The sequence below is a fragment of the Meleagris gallopavo genome, chromosome 17 (assembly GCF_905368555.1).
Source record: "Meleagris gallopavo chromosome 17, MGAL_WU_HG_1.1, whole genome shotgun sequence".
In the NCBI taxonomy this organism is placed as follows: domain Eukaryota; kingdom Metazoa; phylum Chordata; class Aves; order Galliformes; family Phasianidae; genus Meleagris; species Meleagris gallopavo.
This window is the reverse complement of record NC_139420.1, coordinates 6,138,140-6,164,775: the sequence shown is the minus strand read 5'-3', so window position 1 is coordinate 6,164,775 and position 26,636 is coordinate 6,138,140. Positions and strand designations below refer to the sequence as shown.

Sequence of the window (26,636 nt, the reverse complement as noted above, 5' to 3'; positions counted from 1 at the left end):
CTCCCCCACACTGCTGCCCACACTGCTTTGGTTGCAGCCCAGGATATAGTTGGCTTCAGGGCTGCGAGGGCACGCTGCTGGTTCACATCCAGCTGCCATCCACCTGTACCCACAAGTTTGTTTGGGCACAGCTGTGCTCAATCCCTTCATCCCCTAGTTTGTACTGATCGCAGGGGTTGCCACGATCCATGTGCAGCCCTCGCGCTTGGATTTGTTTCAACTTGATGGGGTTCACCTGGGTCGCTGCTCAGCCTATCTAGGGCTCTCCGTACTCATCCATCCATCCTGCTGGGGACCCCCAGGTCGGGCCGGATTCTGCGAGGGGCGGCGGCGGCGGCAGCGGCAGCGTGCGGGGAGGAGCCGGGTGGCAGCGCCCCGCCCGAGGGGCGGCCCGAGCCGAGCCAAGCCGGGGTGCGGGAAGCCGAGGACAAAAGGTGCCCGGGGGATGGGAGCGGGGGTGGCCCCTAACGGGAGCGGAGCGGGGCCGAAGCGGAGCGGGACCGGGCGGTGCTGGGGAACGGCGGTGGGGTTCGGTCGGGGCGGTCCCGCTGAGGGCTGGGGCGCTCTCCCAGCGCGCAAATGTTCCCCTCCCAAAAGGCTTTGGGATCCCGATTGGTGCCCCCGAGCTGGGAGCCCTCTCCTGGCTCCTTTCATCCTGCGATGTGGCTCAGTAGGAAAATAATGGTCATCCTCGCACGTGTCCGTCTTGTGCTGGGCAGGCAGCGGTGACGCGCTGAAATTCATCATTTTGGGACAGAGAGACGGGGCAGCGGGGTGCCGGCCCCGTGTCAGCCCTGTGCCAGCAGCCTTCCCTGCATCCAGCGCTTCCGTGTCCCCCAAGGTCACCCGCAGCCGTAGCCCAGAGATAGAGCAGCGCCGTGCGCCACAGCCCAGGTGGGTGGAAGGAGCTGGACGGTGAGGGCACCGCTGTGTGGGGACACGGGGAGGGGCGGCCTGGCCTTGTGTGACGCTGTCCCGTGAGGGTCCCGTGGGCCAGACCTGCTCGTGGGCCGGGCTGCGGGGAGGGGCGTGGCTGCAAGGCCACCTGCGCTGTGTGATGTGGGACAGCGGGGGGGGAGGGGGGGCACCAGCCCCAAGTGGGGCTTCTCTATGGGGAAACGCCGCCTGCGATGCGGAGCCCTCCTTGGGAGCACCCGACCTGCAGCACTGCTCTGTGCCGGGGTGAGCCCGCCCGCGGTGTTTGTTCTCCGTCTCCATTTCCTGGGTGCCACCAGGAACAAGGAGCCGGCGGGCGGCTGCAGCGCTGCGCACACACTGCCCGCACCCTCTCCCTGCAGCCATGAAGCTGAACGAGCGCAGTTTGGTGTTCTACGCCACCTGCGACTCCCCGGCCGACAACGCTGGATTCCTCTTCAAGCGCGGCGAGCGGCACACGGCGTACCACCGCCGCTGGTTCGTGCTCAAGGGCAACATGCTCTTCTACTTCGAGGAGCGTGAGAGCCGTGAGCCGGTGGGCGTCATCGTGCTGGAGGGCTGCACCGTGGAGCTCTGCGACTCGGCCGAGGAATTCGCCTTCGCCATCCGCTTCAGCGGCACCAAATCGCGCACCTACGTGCTGGCAGCTGACAGCCAGGCGGCCATGGAAGCGTGGGTGAAGGCGTTGTCGCGGGCCAGCTTTGACTACATGCGGCTGGTGGTGCGGGAACTGGAGAAGCAGCTGGAGGAGATGCGGTGGGGCTGTCGGCATGGCCCGGCCTGCTGCAAGGCACGGCCTTTGGGGATGGAGCACTCCCTGCCGGCTTTGCCCACGGTTCCTCCAAAGGAGAATGGCTGCGCGGTGTGGAACAATGCGCCCAGCGTGGGCCAGCTGCATGATGGTAGTGATGATGATGCCAACCCACGGCCACCTCCGTTGCCTCCGCGCCGGCGAGCATCCAGCGGTGACACTGGGGCGGCCGAGACCTCGGCATTCTGCCGGCTGCACGAGCGTTATGGAAGGGAGGTGGCCCAGCTGCGGCAGGACTGGCAGCACCGGCAGAGCCAGCACCGGCCCTGAGAGGCCCACAGAGTGTCCTCAGTACAACCTCAGTCCCCTCTACAGGGCTCACAGCTCCTGGGGATTAAACGCTGAGCTGGGTGCGCTGGGACCTCCAGATGCAAGGATGCTGGGGAGAGTTTGGAAGGGTGTTGCACTGCCAGAGAGCTGGAACTGCTTTCACCTCCTCAAGGCCAGCTGAGCCCCATGGCATCCATCTGCTCCAGCAGGATGTGGTTTGTAGAACAAACGCACGAGCACTTCCCCAGCAGCATGCCAAGCACAACAGCCACTGTGGCCTCATGTTTGTATGCTGCCGGCACCCAGCAGGATCCTGGTCCTCCAATTCACCATACGGTGGAGTTGCCTCCACCCAACCACATCCTCCAGGGCTCCAGGACAGATATTTTTGGGACTGGTGTCACCCCTGGGCTGGCTCACAAAGGGGAAGTGTCGCAGCAAAGAAAAGGAACGTGTCAGCAGCAGGGGGAACGGAGTGATTCATGCGCACAAGCAGAGCGTGGCTGCTATTGGAGCCTTGGGGTCTCATGCAGACATTTCTCTGGTTCATATTCATTCTGCTGGCCCAAGGACTTTGTGACACCCCAGCTGGTGCAGTGACTGCTGTAGTCAGCCATCCCACCAGCTCTTCCTTCACTAAAGCTGTTGAATCCCTCCCCTCCTGGATTTGCTCCCCAAATCTTGGAGCAAGAGGAACCTTGTGTTGGGCCAAGTGGCCGCATCTCCATTTGACTTCTCAGAACTGGTTCAGATTGTTTTCCTACAATAAATATCGCTTCAGGAATTCCCTCCTGGCCTCCTTCTCATTTGCACATTTGGCTCGTTCAGGAAAGCAGGTCCTGAAGCACCCCTGAGTGATGAGATTGGGGATGGGCATGTGATTGGGGTTGGGGGCAGAATTGGGGATGGAATGGGATGGTGTTACTCAGGGGGCATCAGGACATTGTGTTGGTCCCATGTAGGAACAGCATAGCAATTGCTTTTGGAGTGACAGAAATCACACAGCAGAGTCCAGAAGGCCACAGATCTGTGTGGTTGTGCCTTGGAAGCTGTTCTGGTGAGTACAGGGATGAAGCAATGAGCTGCCCTCACTGCTATGCACACATACACAAATGACTGTAGCATTGCTAAGAGCAGAAGTGTCATCAGATGGAAGTCAGACTGTCTGCAAACAAGCTGTGGAATTTATCTTTTCCCCAGTAATCTGAGCCCCAAAAGCCAAATATCTCATTAGCTCCCATCCTTGTTAGAGCACTCTGCTACTACTAAAGACCAACTCATGGGTAGCACCCCGTGGTGCCCCTTGGTCCCCAGTCCTCTACCAAGGCTGTGAGTCACTGAGGCAGGACAGTATAGCCATCCCCTCACTGGGGCTGGTGGTAGTCTCACACAGGGATGGGGACCCTGCTGTCACATAGGTGGCACTGCCATCCTGCATGGCATTCTGGGTTGCAGAGGGCAGCCGAGGTGACGTTTCCCTGCATCCAGATGGAGAATCAAGCCGCTGCAGTTTCCATGGCAGCTGGCCGAGCTTTTCAAGGTGTTCAGATATTCATTAAAAATAAATCCTTCCCAACATGTTAGTCGACAAACAAGCTTAAACAGATATGCAACATATGGATTTATTAATTCATCACATGCCAACTTCCCTGCATCGTGGTGGTAGCTACAAAATCACTGGGCGATGCCGAGCTCTGTAAGGTCAGGAAGCTCCCAATGGAAGCCGAAGTGGACGCAACCTGGAACCAAAGACCGGGGACGCATGCTGCCCACGGGGCAAGACTGCACCCTGAGCTGGACCAACCCCATGAACACCCCGCTTTTTCCCAATGGAGTGACACTGATGCCTGCAAGAGCCCCAAAACCCCAGTGCAAAGGTGAAACTCGGTGTGAGCCACCACCTCAAGTCTCAGTTCCTGCGAAGAAACACACCGCGACGCCAAGAGTCTTATCCAACTTCTGTATTTAGTGGCTCTTTACAGAACTTGTTCCTTCCAAAATTGTTAACAAAGTTCATCGATCTCATAGAAACTTTTGAAGTACAATACATGAGCCTATAACAAAATGTGATCAGTATGTCCCACTAGCTTTTAGTACAACAGGATTTCCATGTTCCAAAGACTACCCTAAGTGCTTCATCAAATCCCGTTCCACTAAAGCTAACACAAGCACACTACGGAGAACAGTCGGCAATGGGTACGCCTCGGCCTTCGGCAGCGCGGTGGCAGCAGGGTGACCTCAGGGAGCTCGTGCCAGTGCAGAGCCGAGCTTGCTTTTGGAGAGCCCAATGGGTTTGCTTTTGAAATTGCTCCCTGTCTACCACCAGAGTATAAAAATACTTCTTATTCTGATAAAAATGTCTACAGTGGAAAACAAGTCAATGCATAGCCTCAGAGCTGGCATCGAGCTCTCCCCCACAGCCCCACGGTGCCTCTCATCAGGTGACAGATGGTGGAGGGGATGGCCAGAGCACGGCACACTGCATTCTTGGAGCTTGCAAAATGCATTGAGAAACGGAATGGACAGGAAACAGTACAGGACAACCCACAGAATCCACCCTCCTCTTCTAAAGGCATTTTGTTAGTTGGGGCACTGAGATGGGAACATCCCAGGCACGCGATTTGGGTGCTGAAGTGCCACAACACCACTGCTGTGGCTTTGCGCTAGGTCAGCAAGGCACCACTGTGCTTTGCCCAACTCAGCCCCAACCACAGTGTAGGGAGGAGCACAGCTTGACATTCCATGTCCCAGCTTACTGAGATATGCTGTAGTAGCCACTGCTTGGGGACACGGCCATGACAATAGGATGCGGTCATGGCAGGGGGACATGGCCATGACAATGGGACATGGCCGCAGAAAGAGGGCATGGCCATGGCGAGGGGATGCTCCCCTTCCCACATCCCAAAGCCTCCAAACCAAAAAAGTGCTTCAGCCCCCAAAGCTGCACATGGTGCAGGAAGAACCCCGAGGGCATGTCCTGGCTTTTTGGAGTCCCTAGGCACCAGCGATTTCATTTTCCATATGACAGTAGAGCATGGGGACCCCGAATGCCACCCCCAGCCAGCTGGAGCTGCCCCAGGTGTCAAACCTAGGTACCTCTTCCCATCACCACCACAATCAGAGACAGCTTGCTTCACTTGGGTCTGTTTTGCCTTTTTCCCCCTTTTCCAGGTGCTGTCATTGCTCAGGGCCAGCACCAGCTGCTGACTCAAGGGAGCGCGAGGGACTGCATTTGTACCATGCTACGTTTTGTTCCAGAAGGCTATTGCAGACATTTCTACAACATATACAACTGCACGTGACATTCTGTGTTACAAAGGTTTCAAAAACATACCACCAGAACTAAATACATACTTGATGGCGTCAAGGTTTCTGATTTAGAGTCTTCATGGACTATAACACAGTCTCTGGATGGGGCAGAAGCGATGCAGTGTCTTACAGACAGATGTGGAAAACTGCTATGCAAAAGTTTATTAAATTTGGTCAGTCTCATAGTGCTTCTTGATGGCTTTGCTCAGTAAGTCTTTTCTGTGGGTTTTTTTCTTTGTTTGTTTTTAATCTCATCCAGTGGCAAACTACAAGACTTCAGTGTACATTTAATGACACGACTGCTACATCATCTTGATTTTATAGCTATCTTTAATATCAAAGCAGCTTAAGCTGTTAATAAATTCCAAAGTATCCTTTTATTAAAATATCTAAAAGAGGTCTATAAATATTTTTCTTTTTCTTTTTTAAAATCGTTCCCAGTTTTTCACATTGAAAACAAAGCTGGGGCGGCTTTGTGGAGGCCTTTGCAGGGTCCACCTCTCGGTGCGCACTGAGTTTAACAAAATATAGAGATGTGTGTGTCTGGAAGGCAGCTCAGAACTCCCACTCGAGGACCTCCTCGCGGTTGGCAGCCCGCTCCAGGCGGTGGATGATGTTGTTGAGGTTGGCCATCTTCTCGTGACGTCGCTGGACGCTGGTGCTGAGCCGGGGACACGAGGCTGGTGGCAGTGCCGGTGACACCGGCCCGGCAGAGGATGGCCCTGGTGAGGCTGAACCAGCGAGGCCAGGCGAGGAGGCAGCGGAAGGCGAGCTGGGGGAAACCTCCAGGCTACAGCGAGATGAGTTGGCCGACGACTGCGAGCCACCAGGGTCGGGATGGAGCGGTGGTGGTGGTGGTGGAGGGCCTCCAGAGGCCCTGGCTCGGCCTCCCCGCCGTGGGAGGCTGCCGGTGCTGGGGGCAGTGGCATGGGGGGCTCCTCCTCGCTCCTCCTGTGGGGGCCCAGAGCTTTCTGCTGTCCCGGCTGGGCTGCTTGAGTCCTGCCGGCGGCTCCAGCTGCCCACCTCCGCCTGCTCCTCTTTCACCTTCACCTCGCCAGTGCAAGGGTGCTCGCCCCCACTGAGAAGGGGTTTTCGGTCCTCAGTATCTGAGTCAGGGCTGTGTGGGGCCCTAGGCCTTGGGCCAGCTGCCCCACCACTCTGCTCTGGGTCTGTGTCGTTGTCTTGTGTGCCTTCCACCAGCATCTCCCGGCGCATCCGTGACCTGTGGGGCACAAAGACGGGGTATGAGTGATCATACCAGTTTGGAAAAACATCAACAGGCAGGAATTGTATTGAATGCTTCAAACATAAAAACCCCAACTTGTCATTCACAGAATGATAGAATCATAGAATCGTTAGTGTTGGTAAAGTCCCCTAAGATCTTCATGTCCAAACCCAACCCACCCCCACCTTGAATCACAGACACATTCACCAATGCTGGAAAAGACCTCCAAGATCATCCAGTCCAACTGCCCGCCTACCACCAATATTTCCCCACTAAATCATGTCCCCTAGTACCACATCTAAATGTTTCTTGAACACCTCTAGGGACAGTGACTCAACCACCTCTCTGGGCAGACCATTCCAGCATGTGACCACTCTTTTGTAGAAGAAATTTTTCTGACTATCTAACCTGAACTCCTGCTGGTGCAACTTGAGACCATTCCCCCTCATCCTTTGGGCTCTTTCCAGCTTGCAGTCTTCCAAACTCAACCACTTTTGTACATATTTTCCCCAATTGCTTTTTTGTTTTTTTAGATATCACTATTTGAAGACATATTTCAGGGTTGTTTTGTGCTGTTTCAGCAGCATCCGTACCTGTAGTTGTGGAACCAGTTGATGACGGTGTTAGTCTTGAGGTTGAGCTGGAAGGAGAGCAGTTCAATGGTCTGCTGGGAGGGATAGGGTTCCAGCTGGTAGGCTTTCTTCAAGGCTTCCTTCTCCTCAGGAGCCAGCACCACCCGTGGCTTTTTGATCTGCAGAAGGCTGAGGTCCTGGGGCTGCAGACCAGGACTGGCACAATCGGAGCGGGCGCCAGGGGACTCGCTGTCTGAGCCGGCACTCATCAGCCCATAGCGGCGCTTCAGGTAGGCTGCAGGAGAGGAGACGGAGCTGCGCGCCGCTCAGCCCCCTCTGCCCCGCTCATCCACTGCCACCCAACCCCCATGCTCACCTTTCTTCTCCAGCTTCTTCATGTCACGCAGTTTTTCGACATTGTGAGGGTCGTTGAGCCAAAGTTGCATGCGGACAAAGGGCTCCCTCCCCTTCAGGCTCAGCTTGTGCCATGGCTTGGGCCTGGAGAGGAGATCGGACACCGAGCCCTGCGTCAGGCCCAGGATGCTCTCCCCAAACAGCCGCTGGCCTGGCAGAGGAGAAGCAGAGGTGGTTAGAGAGGGACAAGTCACGCCACTGTCCAGCCAGCCACGTCCCAATCACCCTGCCACCCTGTCACCGTGTCACCCCATCTGCATGTCAACCCACTCAACCCCATCACCCTATCACCCCACCACCCTTTTACCTCATCACCATGTCAACCCATCACTCTACCACCCCATCACATCATCACCCAACACCCTGCCAACAGCCAGTCAGCCGGGAACCCACTCGCCTCACCGGCATCTCCCAAAATGGCGCTCGCACCTAAATTGTTGTCCGTCAACACCTCCTTGACCTTCTTGGTGATGGAGTAGGTGTCCAGCTCGGGGGACATGGCAATGATCTCCTGGATACCCACAGGGCCTTGGCTGTTGGGGTGTGCCTTGCCTGCCATCACTCTGCTCTCAGGCTGCTGGTTTTCCTTGCTGCTTTCCAGGGCGAGGGTAAGGGGCTCTTGCGAGCCCTTCTCATGCTCTGTGGGGCTGGGGGGCGGCGAGGGGGATGGCTGTGGCTCAGCAGGGCTGGCTGTGTGGCACCAGGGAGAGGACGGGTCAATGGCACTGGTGAGAGGTCACTGCCCAAACCCAATCATGGGCCGCAAGGATGGAATGGGTCGAGGGAGGGGATGGCAGCAGGAATGTGAAAGTTATTTTTATTATTCATCTGTTATTTATTATTATTTATTATTCCTGAAAGGAAGAAAGTCAGCAGAGCCTCTCTGGCATCTGTGGCTGAGCAGGAGGCAACAGTGGAATAATTAAAGAGAAAACACAATATTAAAATAAAAACCCAACTACTTATTTATTCCAGGCACAAAGCCAAGGATTTTTGTTGTGTTTTTCCTTTTCTTTTTTTAACTAGATGACTTTCAAAACCCATTTCTGACAAAATAACATTAGAAGGAGCTGTGCAACAGCCCTATCTTGTCTAACATACTAATTAAGGGGGGATGAAATGAGCTGGATGTATTGGAGGGGCAGCTTTGGACTGAAGGAAGAATGGGTGATGCCAAATAGCCTGGGGCAGCTGCTGGTGCTGAAGTGATGCTGTATGGGATGAGGACATGACCAAATCCTCCTGTATCAGGATGTGGGAGATGGATGGGAATGGTATTGGGATGTTTATGGAGCAAGGGATGCGGTGGCAGCAGCACTTACCCTGGGATGGGGTCGGCTGCTGGCTGATGCCTTGCCCCAGCTGGTCCGTCAGCCAGAGCTGCATGCGGATGAAGGGCTCCCGTCCCTTCTGCGTCAGCTTACTCCACGGCTTGGGCCGCGACAGCATGTCACTCACACTGCCCTGGGACAGGCCCAGTACCTGGGTATGGTGCAGGAGTTATGTGCTGGGCTGCTGCCTGGCCATCGTCCCTGCTGAACAGGACACGAGCCCGGCCGCGCTTGGGCAAGGAGCAGGATGGGCAGAGCACTCACACCCCATGGTATGCCCAAATCCCTTGGTCCCTGTGCTTGGTGCAGGTGCTGGGATCACCCTCAGAACTACCCACTGGGTATGGGTTGTGGGGACAGCACATTCCCTATGGGCAGTGCCACCAACCAATTGGTGGTGGCCATCAGGAGACTACTGGATTGGGCTGGACATTGAGGACTCTGAGGGGATCCCTGGGGCACAGTGAGGACCCTGGCAGGAGGTGCTAGAGGACATCAACCAGCCCTGAGTGCTGAGGTGGACCGTTCCCACCCCACCGAGGGGACACCAGACTCCATTCCCCAGGCCAGTACCTTCTCTCCAAAGATCCTCTGGCAGATGCCATTCTTGGCCAACTTCTCCTTGACCTGCCGGGTCAGCTCCAGTGTGTCCACCTCCCTGTACATGTACATTTCATACTGCTCTGGTGTCAGCGGAGGCACGGTGGGCTTCAGGGTGCGCGGTACATAGGCAGGGTAGTAGGACAGCCGGCCACCGGCTGCCGGCTCCATGCCAACACCCTCCACCTTCATCTCTGCCAATCGGTGTGGCTCATCCTCAGCTGCCGGCAACTCATCCTCATTGGCTCCACTCTCAGCAGGCTCACCCCTTGGCCAGCCTCGTCCATTGGCCATGCCGGAGTAGCTCGAGGAAGAGGAGGAGAGCGAAGGCGAAACAGAGGTATAGGGTCGGCTGAGTAGGGTGCGCTCTGACGCCCAGTGCTGGTCAAAATAAGAGCCAGCATCACCGATCTCCGACTTCACCTTGCGGATGATGCTCTGCACAAAGGCAGCAGGCGAGAGGACGGCAAGGGGTGTCTGTGGGGGGCCAGGGCTGGCCCCACTGCCCTCCTCCTGCTTGATGTAGGCAGGGACAATGTTCTGGCTGACGGTGGCCAATGTGGAACGCTCAGTGGGCGGTGTGCCCCCAGGCCGGCCGCTGCTCCCTGCCTCCATCTCCAGCAGTGCCTGCTGCTGCGCCTGCATCTCCCGCCGCGCCTGCTCCAGGATGCTCTTGATGGCGTCCTCTGAGCTGCTGCCACCCGCCCCGTTGGTCACTGCTTGAGACGTTGATGGGTTTTTGGGCTCACCTGCAAAGAGGGGCAATGAGGGGAACCGCTGGGTGCAGAATCTGTAGAGGTGCTGTCTAGGAGGGAAGGAAGGCTTTGGCATTTTGAGTTTTGTTCCTGCCCTGTTTTTGGCTGGGATGGAGTTAATTTTCTTTCTAGTGGATAGTATGGTGGTGTATTTTGGGTTTAGGGTGACAGTAACACTGATAACACACATATGTTTTGGCTGCAGCTGTTCAGAGCTTACACTTAGTCAAGGACTTTTCAGCTCCTCACGCTGCCCTGCAGTGAGGAGCTGGGGGTGCACAAGGAGGTGGGAGGTAACAGAGCCAGCACAGCTGACCCAAACTGGCCAAAGGGATGTCTGATACCATATTGGCACCATTCAGAACAACAAAACTGGGGGCAGCTGGCCAGAGAGGCTGGAAAGCAGCTATGATGTTCCTGCACCTAAGTGTGATTACATTTTGACAACTGCAAAATAAATCCCATTACCAACGATGGCGATAAACATGTTTGTTTTCTCTGTTTTTCCACCAGTCCTGTCTAATGTAATTCTCCAGGATTCTGCCTTCTCAGCAGACTACCTGTTTTAATGTATTTCAGTTCTTGTCATTGACTGTGAGCAGAACTGCTTTAATGATTCCTCACACCATGTGGATCGTGTGCTCTCGTTTAATTATCTATTCTGGGAAAGGCAGGATGGAAAAGTTAAGTCCAAAGTTTCCGAAAGCTCAGGGACAGGGCAATGTGCACTTGTGCATGAGTGTTTTGTTTCCAGCAATATTTACCAGCAGTTCTTTCCACAATCTCCCAAATCTCTACAGATGGCGATGGGAGAAATGGCCAAAAAAGACCCATTTTGGCCAGTGCCATGCATATGGATGGGAGAAAGTAGGAAGCTTTGCCAACCCCTCATAACCACCCTGAGGTCTCAGCCTTGTTTCTGGATCGGTGGCCCAAGGATATGTGGCCTCTCCAAACACCTATAGACAGAACGCACCTCCCTTCTGTGACTCGATCTCCTTCTTTGCCTGCTCCAAGATGTTTTTGATGGCATCGTCGGAGCCGGTTTCTGGCGTTCTGATCCGCGGCGTGATGCTACCTGATCAAAGAAGCATGACAACAGATTTGTCACCAGCGCTGGTTCTACAAGCTCCACTTGTATGTCAGGAAGTATTTACTGTTGCTCATGTTTAGTTATTTTTAGGGATGCTGGATTTAAGGAAAACACCACTATTCATTTGTTGCCAGCCCTACTGACAGCTCTTGCCTCCAACACAGCATCACCTGGCTGAGGACACAGTGGATCAGATGCCACCATGCCAAATCAGAGCACTGCTGAGGAGCCACTGTTCCCAGAGCCAGGAGTTATTTCATGATGGTGACAACACTGTACCATGGTCCTGCAGCGCTAAAACTTGTTTAGTTTAACAATATATTCCAAAATGTTGATTTGCATATCACAGAACAGCCCGATGGAAGACTAAATGAGTGAAACTCATCCAGGGGAACACTTTCCGTTATGGTTGTGGCATTTGTGCCCCACGGACAGCAGTACCTGGGGCCACTAGGGACAACCCTTGAATGCCATTGGTGACTCCATCCATCACCATGGGGCTCAGATATGAGGGCAGTGGTGGCAGGGGGGCAGTTCAGGGCAGCACCTGGCATTGGGGCCACCCCACCACTCACCTCTCTGGCGCACCTGGATAGTCCTCAGGGCCAGTACATTCTGCTCATCAGAGAGAAACTGCTTCATCTTGATGAACGGCTCCTTGCCCTTCACCGTCAGCTTGCGCCAGGGCTTGGGCCGGGCCAGGATCTCACTGACAGAGCCCTGTGACAGCCCCAGCACATAGTGCCCGAAGACCCTCTGCCCAATGTTGTGCTTCAGCAGCTGTTCCTTCACCTGGAAGGCGATGTCGGCCGTATCCAGTTGCTCTTCGTCAGCTGAGCTGCCCCCGCTGCCCTCAGCAGGCTCATCAGGTGGGCTGGTAGTGGGTGGAACAGTGCTGGGGGGCACAGAGCTGCTTTTGGCTCCAAAAAAAGCAGTGGGGAAGGATAGTCCCCCTCCAGCACCCTCACTCTTGTAGGGGGGCCCCTGTAGTGGAGGGCCCTTGGGGAGTAGTGCATCCCCTGGGAGCCGCTCTCCTCCTGGGAAGGGGGACAGTGGGAACGTCCGAGGGCCTTCAGAAGCCAGGCCAGGGCCAGCAACAGCTGGGAGAGGAGCGGGAGAGGCTGGCTCATCGGCCGGCGGGTGCGGGAGCTGCTGAGGGGATGGGAACGCCTGCTCCATGCCCAGTGGGTCCTTCCCTGACTCGTCTTCAGAGGGATCCTCCTCTAGAGATGAATGAGAGAGACAGACATGCACTATAGTCCTGCTGGCTAGATGCTCCTGCCTCAGTTTCCCTAGCTGGAAATCCCCCATCTCATTTCCAGGCTCTTTCTGAGCACCTGAGTGAGTTATCATGAACAGCATAACTTTGACCATGGTGGTCAAGCTCCAGGCTTGGACCTTTGCCCACACCAGAGTACATGCGGAGAAGCAACCAAGTGATTGGGCACAGATTGACTATAAAACTATATATATACAGTCTGACAGCAATAGAACAAGGGGGAATGGTTTTAAAATAAAAGAGGGGAGATTTAGATCTGATGTTAGGAGGGATTTCTTCACTCACAGGGCAGTGAGGCCCTGGCAGAGCTGCCCAGAGCTGCAGGTGCCCCATCTCTGGAGGTGCCTGAGGCCATGGATGGGCTCTGGGCAGCCTGAGCTGGGGGCAGCCAGCACGTGGCAGGGGTGAAGCCAAGGTGCTGTAAGATCCTTTCTAACCAAACTATTCCATGATTCTACAATGTATATGTGGACATGGCTCTTACAGACATGGTTTAGCAAAAATCTTTGTTGAATTAGGTTGATGGTTGGATTTGATGACCTTGAGGGTCTCTTCCAACCGACGCTTCTACAATATATGGCACATGAGGCAATGTGTGTCCGCCGTTACCCTACCAGTGCTGGCCATCAGGCTGGGTTTCTCCAGCAGGTACTTCTGTGGTGGGTAGAATGCCTCCTTCCCCAGCAGCAGAGCCTCCTCCGGCTTCGACATGCTCTGCAAGGGGCAAAGCAGCGGTGGGCTGGGGCAGCGGGGCTCTGGCGGGGCCAGTAGACCTCCCGCATCCCACCAGGACGCCGGGCCCGCGCCACGGCACTTGCCTGGGGCAGGCTGCAGCTGGCGGATGCCACCTTCATGGCCTTCAGGATGCTGGGGGAGAAATGAGGGGCGGTGAGGCGGGGGATGTGGCCTCGCAGCACCCAACCGCGGGAGCAGGCCTACCTCAGTTCTGTCTTGATCTCCTCATAGTCTGCTTGCGCCTGCAGCTTCTCCTCCAGCTTCTGTGGAGGACACACTCATGGTGTGAAGCCAACACAGTCAGATCAGTGCCCACCCTGTGCCCACCCAAGCCCCCACACCTCAATGGCTTCATTCTTGGCGGCCAGCTGTCCCTCTAGCTCAGCAATCTGGTTGGCGGAGGATTCCTCCAGCTCCTGCAGTGAGCTCTGGAGGTGCTGGATGTCCTTCAAGAGCCGTAGGATCTCCCGGTCCTTGGCAGCCAGAGTGGCCTCCAGCCTTGACCCTGAGCACATGGAATAGTTCACTTTGTCCTGCTGGGAGAGGGTACAGCATTAGCTCCTGGCCACCCAATGCAGGGACGTGGGGGCTGTCATTGGCATGGGGTGGGATGGACTCTTCCTCTGTCTTCAGAGGTCTTCCATGTTCAGCAGAATGCTATAGAAGTGCAAATCCCCCTTATGGGAGGCTGCTCCCCATAATGTTGCATGGGCAATATTATGACCCCAGTGAAAAAAATGCCTGGATCCTTCCTGCTTTGCTTCTGGGCTGCTCCCAAACGTGATGGAAACTGCTGAATGCAAAATGGTGCTCCCAAGCACAAGAGAGTGCTCCTGGCTGCATGCATGGGGTGCTCCTGGCTGTATGGGATGCTTCTGGCCATTATGGGATACTCCTGATCATGATGGGTGCTCCTAACCTCTATGTTGTGCTCTGGGATGCAATGGGATGTTTCCTGCTGCTATGGGTGCTCCCAACCACGGGGGGATGCTATGAACTGTGATGGGATGCCCCCAACCACTCTGGGATGCTCACAGCTGCAATGACTGCTTCCAGCCACTTGGGATGTTCCCAACCACTACAGGATGGACGCTCCCCAGTGCTATAGGAGCTGCTCACCCCGGCAGCACCCTGAGGGGAACAGCAGGCCAGACGCAGGGAGCTGTTGACAGCTGCCAGCTGCTCCCTCAAGCTCTCCACCTCCCGCTGTGCAGCCTCGGCACGCTGCAAGAGACCAGAAAGTGCATCAGAATGGGCACCCCCATGCCTGGGGCAGAACCAAATCCCAGCACCATGCCTGCCTCTCCTGAATATCCAGCTCCTATCCCCTATTGGAAGTTCTCAGCTCACCTGGTTGGCTTTTTCAAGATTGGTCATGATCATGGCCACTTCGTCTGCCCTGAAAGAAGAAGCAAGAGGCATCAGATGGTACACAGAGGCCAATCCAGAGGCAAGGGACACAAAGTCAGTGGTTGGCAGAAGTCCTTCTCGGACACCAGCATTGACACACATCTTAGATTTAGGGAATGACCACAACTTTGGGTCTCTTCATACACTCTGGGACTCACTTGGAGGCAGCCTCCTCATCGTATTTACACCGTAGTTCCAGCAGCTCTGTTTGCGTCGCCTTCAGCGCTGGCAGCAGGGAAAAAGAGAGAAGACGGGTGAGAAGTGGGCTGGGGGGCTCAGCACCCCGTGGCTCCCACAGTCCATCCTTCCTACCTGAATGGAGCACCTTGATTTTCTCCTCGGCTTCCCCCAGCCGCATGGCCAGGGTGAGCTGGGCTTCCTGCAGCCCCCTGTGGAGAGAAGGGCATCAGCCATGAGGGTCGGATTTATGTAGTTTATGGTCCTGGTGGTAAAAAATCACTTTGGGTGGAAAATGGCAATACCCATTGCTAGAGAAATGGAAAAGTGAGTGGCAGTGCACATCACTAGAGAAACAAAAAAAGTGATGGCAATGCATATCGCAAGGACAAGTGGTGTTGGCCTTAAGTTGCACCAAGTTGCATTCAGGTTGGATATTAGAAATAATTTCTTCTCCCAGAAAGTGGCGAGGCACTAGCACAGGCTGCCCAGGGAGGTGGTAGGGACACCATTCTCAAAGGTGTTCAAGAACTATGGGGATGTGGCACTGAAGGATGTGGTTAGTATGCATGGGATAATGGGTTGGGGTTGGACTTGATGACCCTAGAGATCTTTCCCAGCATTAATGATTCTATGATTCTCTGAGTGGACATGTGTATGGAGCTGCTGAATCACGGCCTGAACCTTTGATTGATCACCTGAGGCGAGCAATGAGTCAGCCATGGGAGCACAGGTGAAGGCAATTCACCTGTGCTGCAGAAAGGGGTGGAGCCTGGCTCCACCTCTCCTAGACCCATTTAAGAGCTGACTGCCAGTGGGGAAGGATCTCTCTGGAGATCTGCTCCATCAGGAGTTCATCTTGCGAGCCCAGGACAGGGTGAGTGACTTTCTCTTATTCCTCCAATATAAATTCTATTAGCCAAGCTCCTGGATATATATCTATACCATCTGTATATCCATTGATTAAACAACATGGCAGTGATGGGATAGTCATTGGACTTGATGAACTTCGTGGTCTTTCTTTCCGAAACATCAATTATTCTGTGATTCTATGGAAAAGGGGATGGCAACACACATCACTAGGGAAATGGAAGAGGAAATGACAATGCACATCACTAGCACACCCAGCACAGCCCCACACTCTACAGACCCCTGACAATCCTCTGTCCCCAAGAGTGGTGTCCCCCCAGACCCTGCTGACCCCATGGTACCCGGGGGTGTTGTCCTAGCTCCGTCCATGCTTGGTGTCCCCAAACAAGGAGCCAAGAAAGGAAAGTAGAAGTGCTTCTGCACCAAAATGCAACCCCTCCTGTCATTAATTAGAGGGGGAAGCAATCAGGGAAAAGTTATTCTGCATTATTTATAGCCCTTACTTGCCAGGAACTTACTCGGAGAGCTCTGCAATTTAGGGTTTAAAGATTCCTCGTTTGTAACGGGTGCGGTGCGTTAAGGAATAGCAATGAAGCGCTGCTAAGCGCGCCGCTGGGAAAGCCGGGAGCCTCACAATTAAAAGGCCGCTTAATGAGCTTCATCCGCGAGCCTCGATTTAAGCGATTTGCTCAAGTAACACCACGTGGCACACCCAGAAACTGCTGGGAGAGGGACAGACAGACGGACACCACCAGGCCATGGGGACCCATGGGGGTCCTTTCCTATATTCACATACTTTTGCTTCTCTGCCTCATTTCTCTGCAGCAAGGTTTCGGCCAAAAGTGCTTTGCTGTCGATGTCAGGGAGCGTGGTTTCAGCCGCCGTGAGTCCTGCTGCTGGCAGTGGTCCTTCTCTCTGCTCTGCGGGAGGGACGTGTGTCACACGGTTGTGTGCTTGGAAGCACATGAGGACGTGGATGGGGAGCACGGATGTCACCCATGCACCATCAGCACTTTGGGTACCTTTGGTGCCGAGGAGCTCTGGGTACTTCTTCCAGGGGCAGCTGAGATCCTTCAGGGGTGGATTTTCGGGCTCAAGGCGCTGGAGCAGCACTGGAGCAGGGTCTGTGGGCAACAGCACTTTGTATGTCAGGGGCAGAGGACAATCACCAACTGTCCCATCCCACTTTCCCAAGCATGAGTGTCACAGTCCTCATTCCTGCACCCTCCATGCCAAGGACAGCAGCCAACTGCAACCTGCTTAAAACCAGAGATGGAACTCTCAATGCTACCCCATGTTCCACCACCATGTGCCGTCATTGCCATCCCCACAGATAGAACCCTTTATACCGTTCCCTGTGATGCCATCATGTGATACCACTGCAGTCGCAATGGATGGAACCCTTAATGCCATCCCATGTGTCTCTACCGTGTGCCACCATTGCCATCCTAATGGAGGGAACAGAACCCTTGGTGTCATCCCATGTGCTACACCATGTGCCACCACCATGTGCCACCGTCACCCTTCCAAAGCCCCCAGGAACCGAGCACTGCTAGGGTCGCATGCAGGATCTCATCTCCAAACGTGGTGGCACCACTGGCCCTGGTCTCCCCAGTCTGGGTGCAGACAATGGCAGTTTGTGCAGAGGTAAGCAGGTGCTTTCAGAGCCGTATGTCTTCCCTCTGTCAGCATTACACCATCATTAGCTAGTGTCTGCTCAGCAGGGTGTGCCATTATGTCTCCCAGGGCTGATGTAATTATACATTGACATAATTAACCCAGCAAGCCCATTAAGCAGGCCAGCTAAAAATTCATCTATAATTATTTGTTGTGTGCATGCTAATGAGTCCATCTGCACTGCCATTGTACAACATGAACAAATTAATTTACAAGTCTGGATTTTTTAATAAGTTCAAGAAAATGCCTCCTATTGAGCCAGGTTAATATAGGTTTGGGGTGCTTTATTTTTTTTTTCCTTCGTGGAAAAGAGAGGAAATAGAATGGAATTCTCCAGGGTCAAAAAGTTAGATAAACAGGGAAGTGGGATGGAGCTGTGCAGTGGCAGGTATCCAAGGGGAAAACAGCATAATGGAGATGGAAAAACCCCAATGTGCGACTCCTCTGTGGGGAGTGTGGGTGTTTTTGGGTTATCTGCCCCAAATGCAGAGGGTTTGGCCTGTGGTCCTCCCTTCTAGCACCCAGCATGGATGTGAGCAGCAAAATGGGTCTGGGGTCCCCCAGGACACCACTGGACACTATAGTGCAAATGCCATTGGTGCCACCCCTCCTGGAATGCTTTATGGGAGCTGGCATCAGAGCTCAGTGTCCATCTAGTTGTGAGCATGCTGCGGAAACCCACCCAAGAATTTTGGAGTTGGGCACTCCACCAAACTGAGCCAAAAGGGATGGAGGGTGAAAATGCTCAGCACAGCCCCAATGAGGGCTGGATGCTCTCCTGGCCATTAATAACGCCTATAAGCAGGCGAGCTAACGATGCGGGTAATTACACCCATGGCAGAGGGGCTGGGGACTCCTCTTGTGCTCCCCCAGAGCCAGGGCACTGTCGATAAATGCTGGGGCAGTGCCCGATGCGATGCGTGCTGGCAGCTCTGCTCGTCCCCATAATGAGAAATCACCCCAGAGCTGCTGTCCTCTAGTCTCTCTCCATGTATATTTTAATATCTGTCTATATAATAAGTCCCGCCACTAGCTGGCGTTATTGGATGTCATTTAGCAGCAGCAGTGCTGCAGCAGGAACTCCAGTCTCTGCTGTGTCCCCAGCCCTGGCACCATGGGGGTCTTTCTCACATCCCTACAGTACCCCACAGCTGCCAGCAGCACCAAATGTCCCCAGAGAGCTGCAGCTCATCCCTGTGCCTTCTGTGCTGGGGGACAAAGAAGAGCAGAGGGCATCCACAGAGCATCCGTGGTGCATGCAGGTGAATTCATGTGCATCCAGAGTGCAACTGTGGTGTATCCACATGAACCCACGGTGCATCCACAGTGCACCCACACTAATCCATAGTGCATAGTGCATCCATGGTCCATTCACATGAATGTACAGTGCATCCGCACTAATCCACAGTGCACCCACAGTGCATTCACATACATCCACAATGCATCCACAGTGTATCTACATTAATCTACAGTGCATCTGCAGTGCATCCATGCTTCATCCATGTGCATCCATGGTGCACGCACACAAACCCATCCACAGTGAATCCACCTGAAATCACAGTGCATCCACACTAGTTCACAGTGCATCCATGGTACATTTGCATGCATCCATGGTGCACCCACATGAATCCATCACGCATCCAAGCTGTACCCACATGTGCCCATGCTGCATCCCGGCACCAGCAGCCTTTACACCGTGCTGACAACCCCTCATGCTGCCTCATCCCAACCTGCTCCACCCCATCCACCAGAGCCCTACAAAACCCTCCACGCATCAAAGCTGGGCTTAAATCAAATCATCCCCAACAACAATGACATTAATTATGCTTTTAACACATTTTACTGCTTCTCCCCCTTCCCTTCACGCCACATCTGTGTGAACAATATCCCAAAGATTTACGGTTTTCTCCCGTAATTACAGACACACAGCAGCTCACTTATCACAATTCTTGCTGAGCAATCAGGCTCCGTTACAGTCGCTGCCAGAGATTTGTGTTGACAGCAGCCATTCAGAGCAAAAACTGTCGAATCAGGACTTATAGTGTGCTTGGAAGTGTTCGGCTGCAGAGAGACACACGGACAGGGACAGACAGGGACAAACACATGGGTGTGCACATGTGTGTGCATGCAATTGCAAGTGACTACACAGGTGTGCGTGTGATTGCACAAGCACAGGGAGAAGTGTTGGAATATGCAAATGCAGGCACGTGTTTGCATGAGTGTGCATGTGATTGCATGTGTTTGCAGTGGTGCGCATGTGACTGCATGCGTGTTCTCTGTGCAGGTGACAGGGTGTGCAGGGAGGGTGCTGAGGAGGTGGGGAGGCCAGAAAGATAACTGGATTCTGCAAAGCAAGTTGACATTTGGTTCTTGTAGCACAGGATAAAATTTAATGAGGACAAAAATATGTCTCCCTAATTCCCCTAAGAAATCATTAAAACATTTTGTTATTCTTAAATGTCTGGAAAATGAATTAGCGGCCCTGCAGGAGCCCTTCCGTGCATCGTCAGCCCTTTGGAGCTCCCTGTCCTCAGGGACGGGCATAGTCCCAGGGCTGCTGCACAGCACTGTGCCTCAGTTTCCCCCCAGAGCTGTGTGAGGAGCCCCTGGGAGGGTCCCAGCCCCCACAGTCTGCTGCCAGGAGCTGGGGCTGTGTCATTTCACCCAACTTACCGTCAAAAAGACAACAGGGGATAGCCGCAGTGTTATTACAAGGGCTGAGCAAATGTATTCCTTTTCTAATGTCAAGATGCATTTGGCTCAGGGGCTGAAACACAGCGATGGCAAAAGCTGTTTCCACTTGTCTCTTCGGTTGGGATTTTCAAAGCAACATGCAAAGAGCGGACGTCTGCAGGGCCAGGGCCGGCGCTGTGCCCCCGCTGCTCGGTGCTGCCTCCTCGCTATGCAGCCAGGTCGCCGCCGCGGTCCTTACCTGGAGCCTCGATCAATTGCTTGCAAACGCTCAGGAAAGCCGTCTCAGCCTCCTTGCTCCTCTTACTAAGTGCAATCACCTGCGGGGAGATGGGAAAAAGGGCGGTGAGGGATGGGGCTGGAGGAGGGAAGGGCTCACGGGGAAGGATGGGGGCACGGGATGGTGTCCCCGCTCGCATCCTGTGCACTGCCTTGGGCAGAACTCTTCGCGCTGCTGTAATGTCACGCCACTCTGAATCATTGATGCACTCTGAGTAAATGAAAATTATAATTTAATGCCGGGGCTTAAATAAGAAATAAGATTTCTGCCTGGTATTGTGCTGGTGTGACGATGCTCACCCTAAGGGAGGATGCTCGCGGGGTCCTATACAATAGGACCAGAACTCGGACAGTTCTCAGCTCAGTCCCCTTGTCCCCTCTGCCGCTACAGCGACGCTGTGTCTGCTGTTGGTGGGGAGGTGGCATACTGCCATGCTACCAGACCAGTGGTGCCTTTGTCTGCCCCATCCAACATTCATAGGTGGGAATCATTTTCTCCTGTTCCACTTCTCCATGTGCCACTGCCCGTTGGATGAGTTTCTCCAGCCCTACTCCATGCATGTCCAGGACAGGACTCCAATGGAACAAGTAGACCTCCATGAATGTCCCACTGTCCCCAAAGCCAGGTCTTGGGGTGACCCCGTAGGAATGCTCCCATCTCAAAAAACCACCAAACCGAAAACTCAATCCCAATGCAGCCAAGGCACAGCACATCGCTTTTTCCACTCTTCCCCTCTCCCATGGAGCTTGCAGCATGCTGCACCAGCCTGGATGCAAATTGCTTGTCATTCAAAACAAAAGCAAACTGCTCATTTGTAATTCAGCAGCCACCTGAGCAAAGCTGCCTTCTCCTTCCCAACTCATGGGCACTGGAGCACAAAGATCATTTTTCTGCTGTTAAAATTGTATAAGTTGTGCTTTTTTTAGCATCTAATATACAAACGGACTTTCCTCTTTGCAGCTGAAGAGGAATTTCCTGTTTGCAGTTTCAGCATTGGCTTTGGGGCACATTGAAATTCTAATAATAAAGTTCAGAGTGGGAGGCATTGAGTGGAAGGCGATGGGAGAACATCGTGTCAAGCACACTGTGTCCCACTGATCCAGCACTGAGATGGGCCCATTGAGATGGGCCAGGGCCCCAAATAGGCTGTTCCCATGGGGTTTTATTCCTGATGTCACCTTACAGACACAATCATAGAATCATTAAGGTTGGAAAAGACTACTGAGATCATCCAGTCTAACCATCAACCCATCACCTCTGTGCCCATTAACCATGTCCCTCAGTTCAGCATTGGAGAAGGGGAAGATATGGGACCTTGCCACTTCCTTGGCATCCCCACAGAGGGCCAAGCACCTCAGTGGGAACTGCAGGAATGAGGAGCTCGGAACAGCTCGCAAGGATTTTGCTCATCTTGAGTCATAGCGTTTTGTTTCATTTCAGGTTTGGTTTTCTCCTGAAAACTACTACTGTGCGGAGGCAAATGGCCAAGCAAAACATCATTTTGGGACCTCAGAGCTGCCCAAAATGTTTGAAAACACTTTCATCAAAGTGAAACATATGGACATTTTCCAGGGATATCCCCTACTTGGGCTGCAACCTCTCATTAACCACAGCAGACGCTGAGGATTCCAGTTCATCAGCCCCCAAATTAAACGTTTTGCCCTCAAACCCAACACATCCCATGGGTGTGGTGGCTGCCAGTGTCCATCGCCTGTCTTTGGGTTGCCGAAGGCATCTCTCAGCCTCAGCTTTATGTGTTAACAGTGAACCAACCACAGCAGATGGATTTTGAGCCAGCTCTGCTCTTTCAGCGTCCCACTAAACTTCAGGAAATGTCAGCGACAACGATCAGTAAAACTTCCCATGGCCTTTGGGATAATTTGGGACAATTCCCAAAATAGGCAGTAGGTGGGGTTTTTAGCAGCATGCCTGAAGCCCTCCAAGCAGAATAAATTCCCCTCAAAAGCAGCCCTAGGGGCATCAGCCCCAAACCAAGCTCCTAGGAAGCAGGTTTGGCAGAAAAGCCAAATTCTCATTAATTTCACTCTTCCCCCCCCATTTCTCCTGCGGCACGGGCTCAAGGTGAGCGCGGCGCGGGAGCGGGGCGTGTGATGGATGACATTCCCGCGCCAGCTCTTTTTCATGGCTGGTGACTTTCCAGCAAAGCAATTATCACTGTAGAATGCGTAATAGCCTAATTAATTACTATTGTCAGGCTGGCCTCTGTGCCATGATTATACCTTACGAAGCCAACTTTTTAAACATTTGGAAGCAGAAATATTATTATAATTGACTGACAAAGCAGTGAAACTCCCCAGCCCGGCCGCGTGCCCGCATCCATGCTGCGTGGGATCTAGCACACACTCCTCCCCGCATCCTCGTATCAAGTGCAGGATAAGTATCAGTTATTTCCATCTAAATACTTGTGAAACACAAATGAGCTCTTTCTACGCAAGGAGGAACAGCTGTCGGGGGAGAAAGCAGCAGCAGAGACCCCAAATGTTGAAGAAAACTGATGAAAAAATACATTCAAGCTATTTTCCTATTTTTTTTTCTTTCTTTCTTTCTTTTTTTTTTTTTTTTTGCTGATGGATAAAGAAGTCAGGGAGAAAAGTGGGAGGGATGAGAACAGTCCCACTGCACGCACACCCAACCCTTCGTTCCGCTCCAACTCATTCCTCCAAAGGCAGAAAGCTTACATCGCTTTCACAAGGCCAAAAAGCAATTCGCGTCAAAAAGATCAATAATATAAAAATAAAGCCTGAGAATTCTAGTTAAAGGGAACGCCATATAAATATGTTGTTCACGTTCATGATTCGCAGATTAAAAAAAAAAAAAATGAATCAATATAAGTTCTTCAGATGATGTTATTTCTAATGAGAAATATACCGACACTGCTGCAAATAACTGCTTAACCGAGAAAAAAAAAGCATTAATAATTTACTTTATAATGCGTAGGCTATGAAATGAAAGAAAATTGCTGCTGGTTCTTAATTTTGTTGTAATACTTCCTGACAAGTTCAGTGACACTTTGGCAAAGTTCCTGAGAGCGGAGGCAGAGGACACCACTCTCAATGGGATTGGTTTTGTCCCTAGTCCTGCGCTGGCAGCGGTGGCATCACCACTGGTGCTGTTTGGAGGTGCCAGTTGGCACCACTGGGAGAAGTTTCCCTTGGCCTTCATTTCCTGCATTTCTATCACCATCTCCATGGCTCCAAATACGCTGCGTGGAGCCATCCCCAGTTAAGGCCCAACCTTGATTCCCAGCGCAGCAAAACCATCTCAAGAATGCTTTGCGTTTTCACCAACACAATTCTCTCTACGTATCTTTTTTTTTTTTTACACTGCCAAGTTTAGACTTTTTCCCCAAATTTATTTTTTCAGCGCGTTTGCTGACAGTTGGCGACTGTCAACCATCTGCTACCCGTGTGCGCGTCGGAGCGCGAGGCTGCAGCGCGAAGCGAAGGATGCCAGGCAGTGGGGACCAGAAACACCCCACCGGGTGGGTTTATTCCCACATTTACAAGAAATATTTTCTTGCAAAAATATGCAAAACTTGCAAGTTCGGGGTGAGGAGCTGCCTCTGCCAAAACTGAAAATCTCCACAAGGCCCATGTCAGTGGTAGAGGTGGTCTTAAGAGGGACTTAAGATCACAGCACGGTGCATTATTAGGTTTAATGCAGCACAGTGGGGATGGAAATGCAGTGATATGAGATCCCTGCTCACAGCTGGGTGGATTTTGGCACTGCCAGCCTCATACTGCCTGGGCTGAGAATGCGGTGTCCATCCCGCGGGACAGCGGCACGGGTGCACAAAGTTTCACCTCCAATTTAGCAGAACAAAACTTTTAATTTAGATGTTTTCATCCATCTATCAGAATAATAATAATAAAAAAAGTAAGTTTAAAATAATGACTGTAATAAATGAAGGTAATTAATTGTAGTTTGTTCCTTTACTGTCTAGTCAGCTTAATTTTACCTTTTCATCTAATAATGAGAAAATAATTTTTGTGCTCTGAGGGTTAATGATATGTAACTGCAAGAGCTGCTAATTGCATGTTGCAAACTATTCATCAAAATCCCCATCTGCGCTACTTGATTATGTTTGCTAAATTATTGCTTTGAATTATCTTTCATAAAGCAACTTTTGTAATTAGCAGGGCTTTCGCTTTGCTCTTTTCTCCATTGCAAGGATATTCAAACTTGGTCCGTTTCAAGCTGTTGCCATTAAGCTGCCATCATGGGCAGCTTTTTGTGATTCTCCGACAGAGAAATAAACTGGCCTTTATCTAATCAGGACGAAAAACAAAAGTCAGGTTTTCTCTCGGCGGGGACGATTTATTCCTTCCTTCAATCTCCCTCCTGGCCCCCATTTCTCCTTCCTTGAGAAAGAAATTACATAGGAAGGATGCAGGAGACTAAATGTATATGAGCTGCATTCCGAAATGGCAGAGAAATGGCAAAGGAACCCATCTACCACAGCACAGGTTAATATTTTAGAATTATTTTTTTATGCCCATTTACAAGAAGGACTAGAGAGAGAACTCATGCCATTCATCACTGCATTTTTATGGGCTCCTTCCCATGACGCAGATGATGTAGCATCCTGCTCTCCCTGTAAATATTCATGGGGAGCACAAAGAGAAGTGCAGTTTGCAGAAAAAAATAGAAAACCCAAAAATTTAAGAGGGAGAAAAAGGAGCAAAAAAAGCTCCCCTAGAAAAAAAAAAAAAAAAGGGGGAAGAAAAGTCCTCTAGGTGGGCTAATACCTCCATGTGCAATCTTAGAGACGCCAACATGAGGACTATGTGCAATGAGGAGCATCACCCTTTGTCCCCATCCAGGGTTATCTGCACTGATCCAGCAGGTGATAGAGGGGCAACATCCACACAATGGGTACGAGATGAAATAACCCCTCCTGCCCCCAGCAAGGGCAGGTGAGACTCAGGTGATGGGTGGGGAGATGAAGCAGCACTTCATAGAATCATGGAATCATTCTGGCTGGAAAAGATTGTCAGGTCCAGCCACCAACCCATCACCACTAACCATGTTCCTCAGTGACACATCTACACATTTCTCAACACTTTGATGTCCTTCCTGTCCTACATGGAAAAGAAACACAAACTCAAGGAAGTTGTGTTTATCCCAATCCACCCTTTGGGATAAATTCTCCCCAAATCTGCTCTGAAGCACACCTGGAGGGGAGGAGGGCAGCCACACTGGTAAAGAAGCTGCCACCAAGCCAGGGATTGCATCCCAGTGTCGCCTCTGCCACCATAAATCTAGGGGCACTTGGTAAGTTGGGCACTGCAGGACGGAGCTCGTCCATGCGCCGCGCATCTAATGAAGGCTATTGGAAAAAATGCAGTATTTAAAAGACTGGAAATGTATTCCTATTGTTATCACTCTCTTTTATGTGTTTATGCATAGTGCATTGGAATGAATCAATACTGGATTGCCCTATAAATAAATGAGCATATCAGTAAACTGAGTAATAAAATGAAGTGATGAAAAATATGGAAATCAGGCGCATTTGTGTAAATCCAGTTATTGTTTACTTTAATATTTTCTTATGCAGTTACGTAGCTCCAAAGAGACAGATTTAAAATAAGGTAATGCTCAGCAGATGACAGATCCTAATGTGTCGCTGCCGGCAAGCGCGGCGTGCCGACATCTCCCCAGGGGGTTTCCATCTGAGCACAGCAGAGGAGTGCAGTGAGCAGCCCCTGGTGAGGAGCATCACAGACCCAGGGAGATAGCGACAGATCCCACCAGGATGCATCACCTTGGCCCATCCAATGCTGAACCAGATCCCATGCATATGAGTTCTGAACGCCATTTGAGACCTCAAAGACCACATGGATCATAGAATCATAGGATGGTTTGGGTAGGAGGGGACCTCAAAGATCACCCAGTTCCAATCACTTCCCATGTGCAGGTTGGTTGCCAACTGCTAGATCAATCCCAGAGCATACCAGCATAGGGATCACATTGTCTGGAGAAGCTGTGGTTGGGATGATGCATCCTCACTATGCATCCCCTGCGATGCTCCTGATTTTCCATTTTTTCATCCCATCCGCCTCCAGTCCAGCAAACAGCCTCCGCTAACATCTATTTTGGAGTTGCTCTTTTTTTTCCTCTCCTCTCCTCTATTTTTTTTTTTAAACATTTTTAAGGGGGAAAAAAAAAAAAACAACACCC

The 26,636-nt window shown here is 52.3% G+C and overlaps 2 protein-coding genes across 11 annotated transcripts in view; one reads left to right on the top strand and one right to left on the bottom strand.

Moving 5' to 3' along the window:
- The first annotated feature begins 454 nt into the window (after window positions 1-454).
- On the top strand, window positions 455-2,801 carry PHETA1 (PH domain containing endocytic trafficking adaptor 1). The gene is made up of 2 exons (XM_085238764.1): window positions 455-894; window positions 1,299-2,801. The coding sequence occupies exon 2, from the start codon at window positions 1,301-1,303 to the stop codon at window positions 2,015-2,017; it is 717 nt and encodes a 238-aa protein (XP_085094890.1). The 5' UTR covers window positions 455-894; window positions 1,299-1,300; the 3' UTR covers window positions 2,018-2,801.
- Window positions 2,802-3,963: 1,162 nt separating this feature from the next.
- Window positions 3,964-26,636, bottom strand: part of CUX2 (cut like homeobox 2) — a 54,550-nt gene continuing 31,877 nt past the window's right edge. For 3 of the 10 annotated variants that reach the window (XM_085238470.1, XM_085238468.1, XM_085238471.1), the window contains exons 2-21: window positions 20,397-20,475; window positions 20,138-20,231; window positions 16,810-16,911; window positions 16,584-16,707; window positions 15,053-15,129; window positions 14,899-14,965; window positions 14,681-14,729; window positions 14,366-14,554; window positions 13,672-13,866; window positions 13,535-13,593; window positions 13,414-13,462; window positions 13,210-13,309; window positions 11,892-12,539; window positions 11,200-11,301; window positions 9,442-10,217; window positions 8,860-9,019; window positions 7,940-8,227; window positions 7,500-7,688; window positions 7,145-7,418; window positions 3,964-6,548 (exon numbers count right to left, since the gene is read on the bottom strand). In XM_085238470.1, coding sequence (XP_085094596.1) covers window positions 5,882-6,548; window positions 7,145-7,418; window positions 7,500-7,688; window positions 7,940-8,227; window positions 8,860-9,019; window positions 9,442-10,217; window positions 11,200-11,301; window positions 11,892-12,539; window positions 13,210-13,309; window positions 13,414-13,462; window positions 13,535-13,593; window positions 13,672-13,866; window positions 14,366-14,554; window positions 14,681-14,729; window positions 14,899-14,965; window positions 15,053-15,129; window positions 16,584-16,707; window positions 16,810-16,911; window positions 20,138-20,219 — 4,197 coding nt within the window. In that variant the 5' untranslated portion in view covers window positions 20,220-20,231; window positions 20,397-20,475 and the 3' untranslated portion in view covers window positions 3,964-5,881. The remainder of the gene's footprint in view (window positions 6,549-7,144; window positions 7,419-7,499; window positions 7,689-7,939; window positions 8,228-8,859; window positions 9,020-9,441; window positions 10,218-11,199; window positions 11,302-11,891; window positions 12,540-13,209; window positions 13,310-13,413; window positions 13,463-13,534; window positions 13,594-13,671; window positions 13,867-14,365; window positions 14,555-14,680; window positions 14,730-14,898; window positions 14,966-15,052; window positions 15,130-16,583; window positions 16,708-16,809; window positions 16,912-20,137; window positions 20,232-20,396; window positions 20,476-26,636) is intronic. The other 7 variants (XM_085238466.1, XM_085238467.1, XM_085238462.1 and 4 more) reach the window with 6 other exon arrangements.

Bases quoted from the DNA above. Each gene is read 5' to 3' on its own strand.
- PHETA1 (XM_085238764.1), top strand. From the start codon at position 1,301: ATGAAGCTGAACGAGCGCAGTTTGGTGTTCTACGCCACCTGCGACTCC.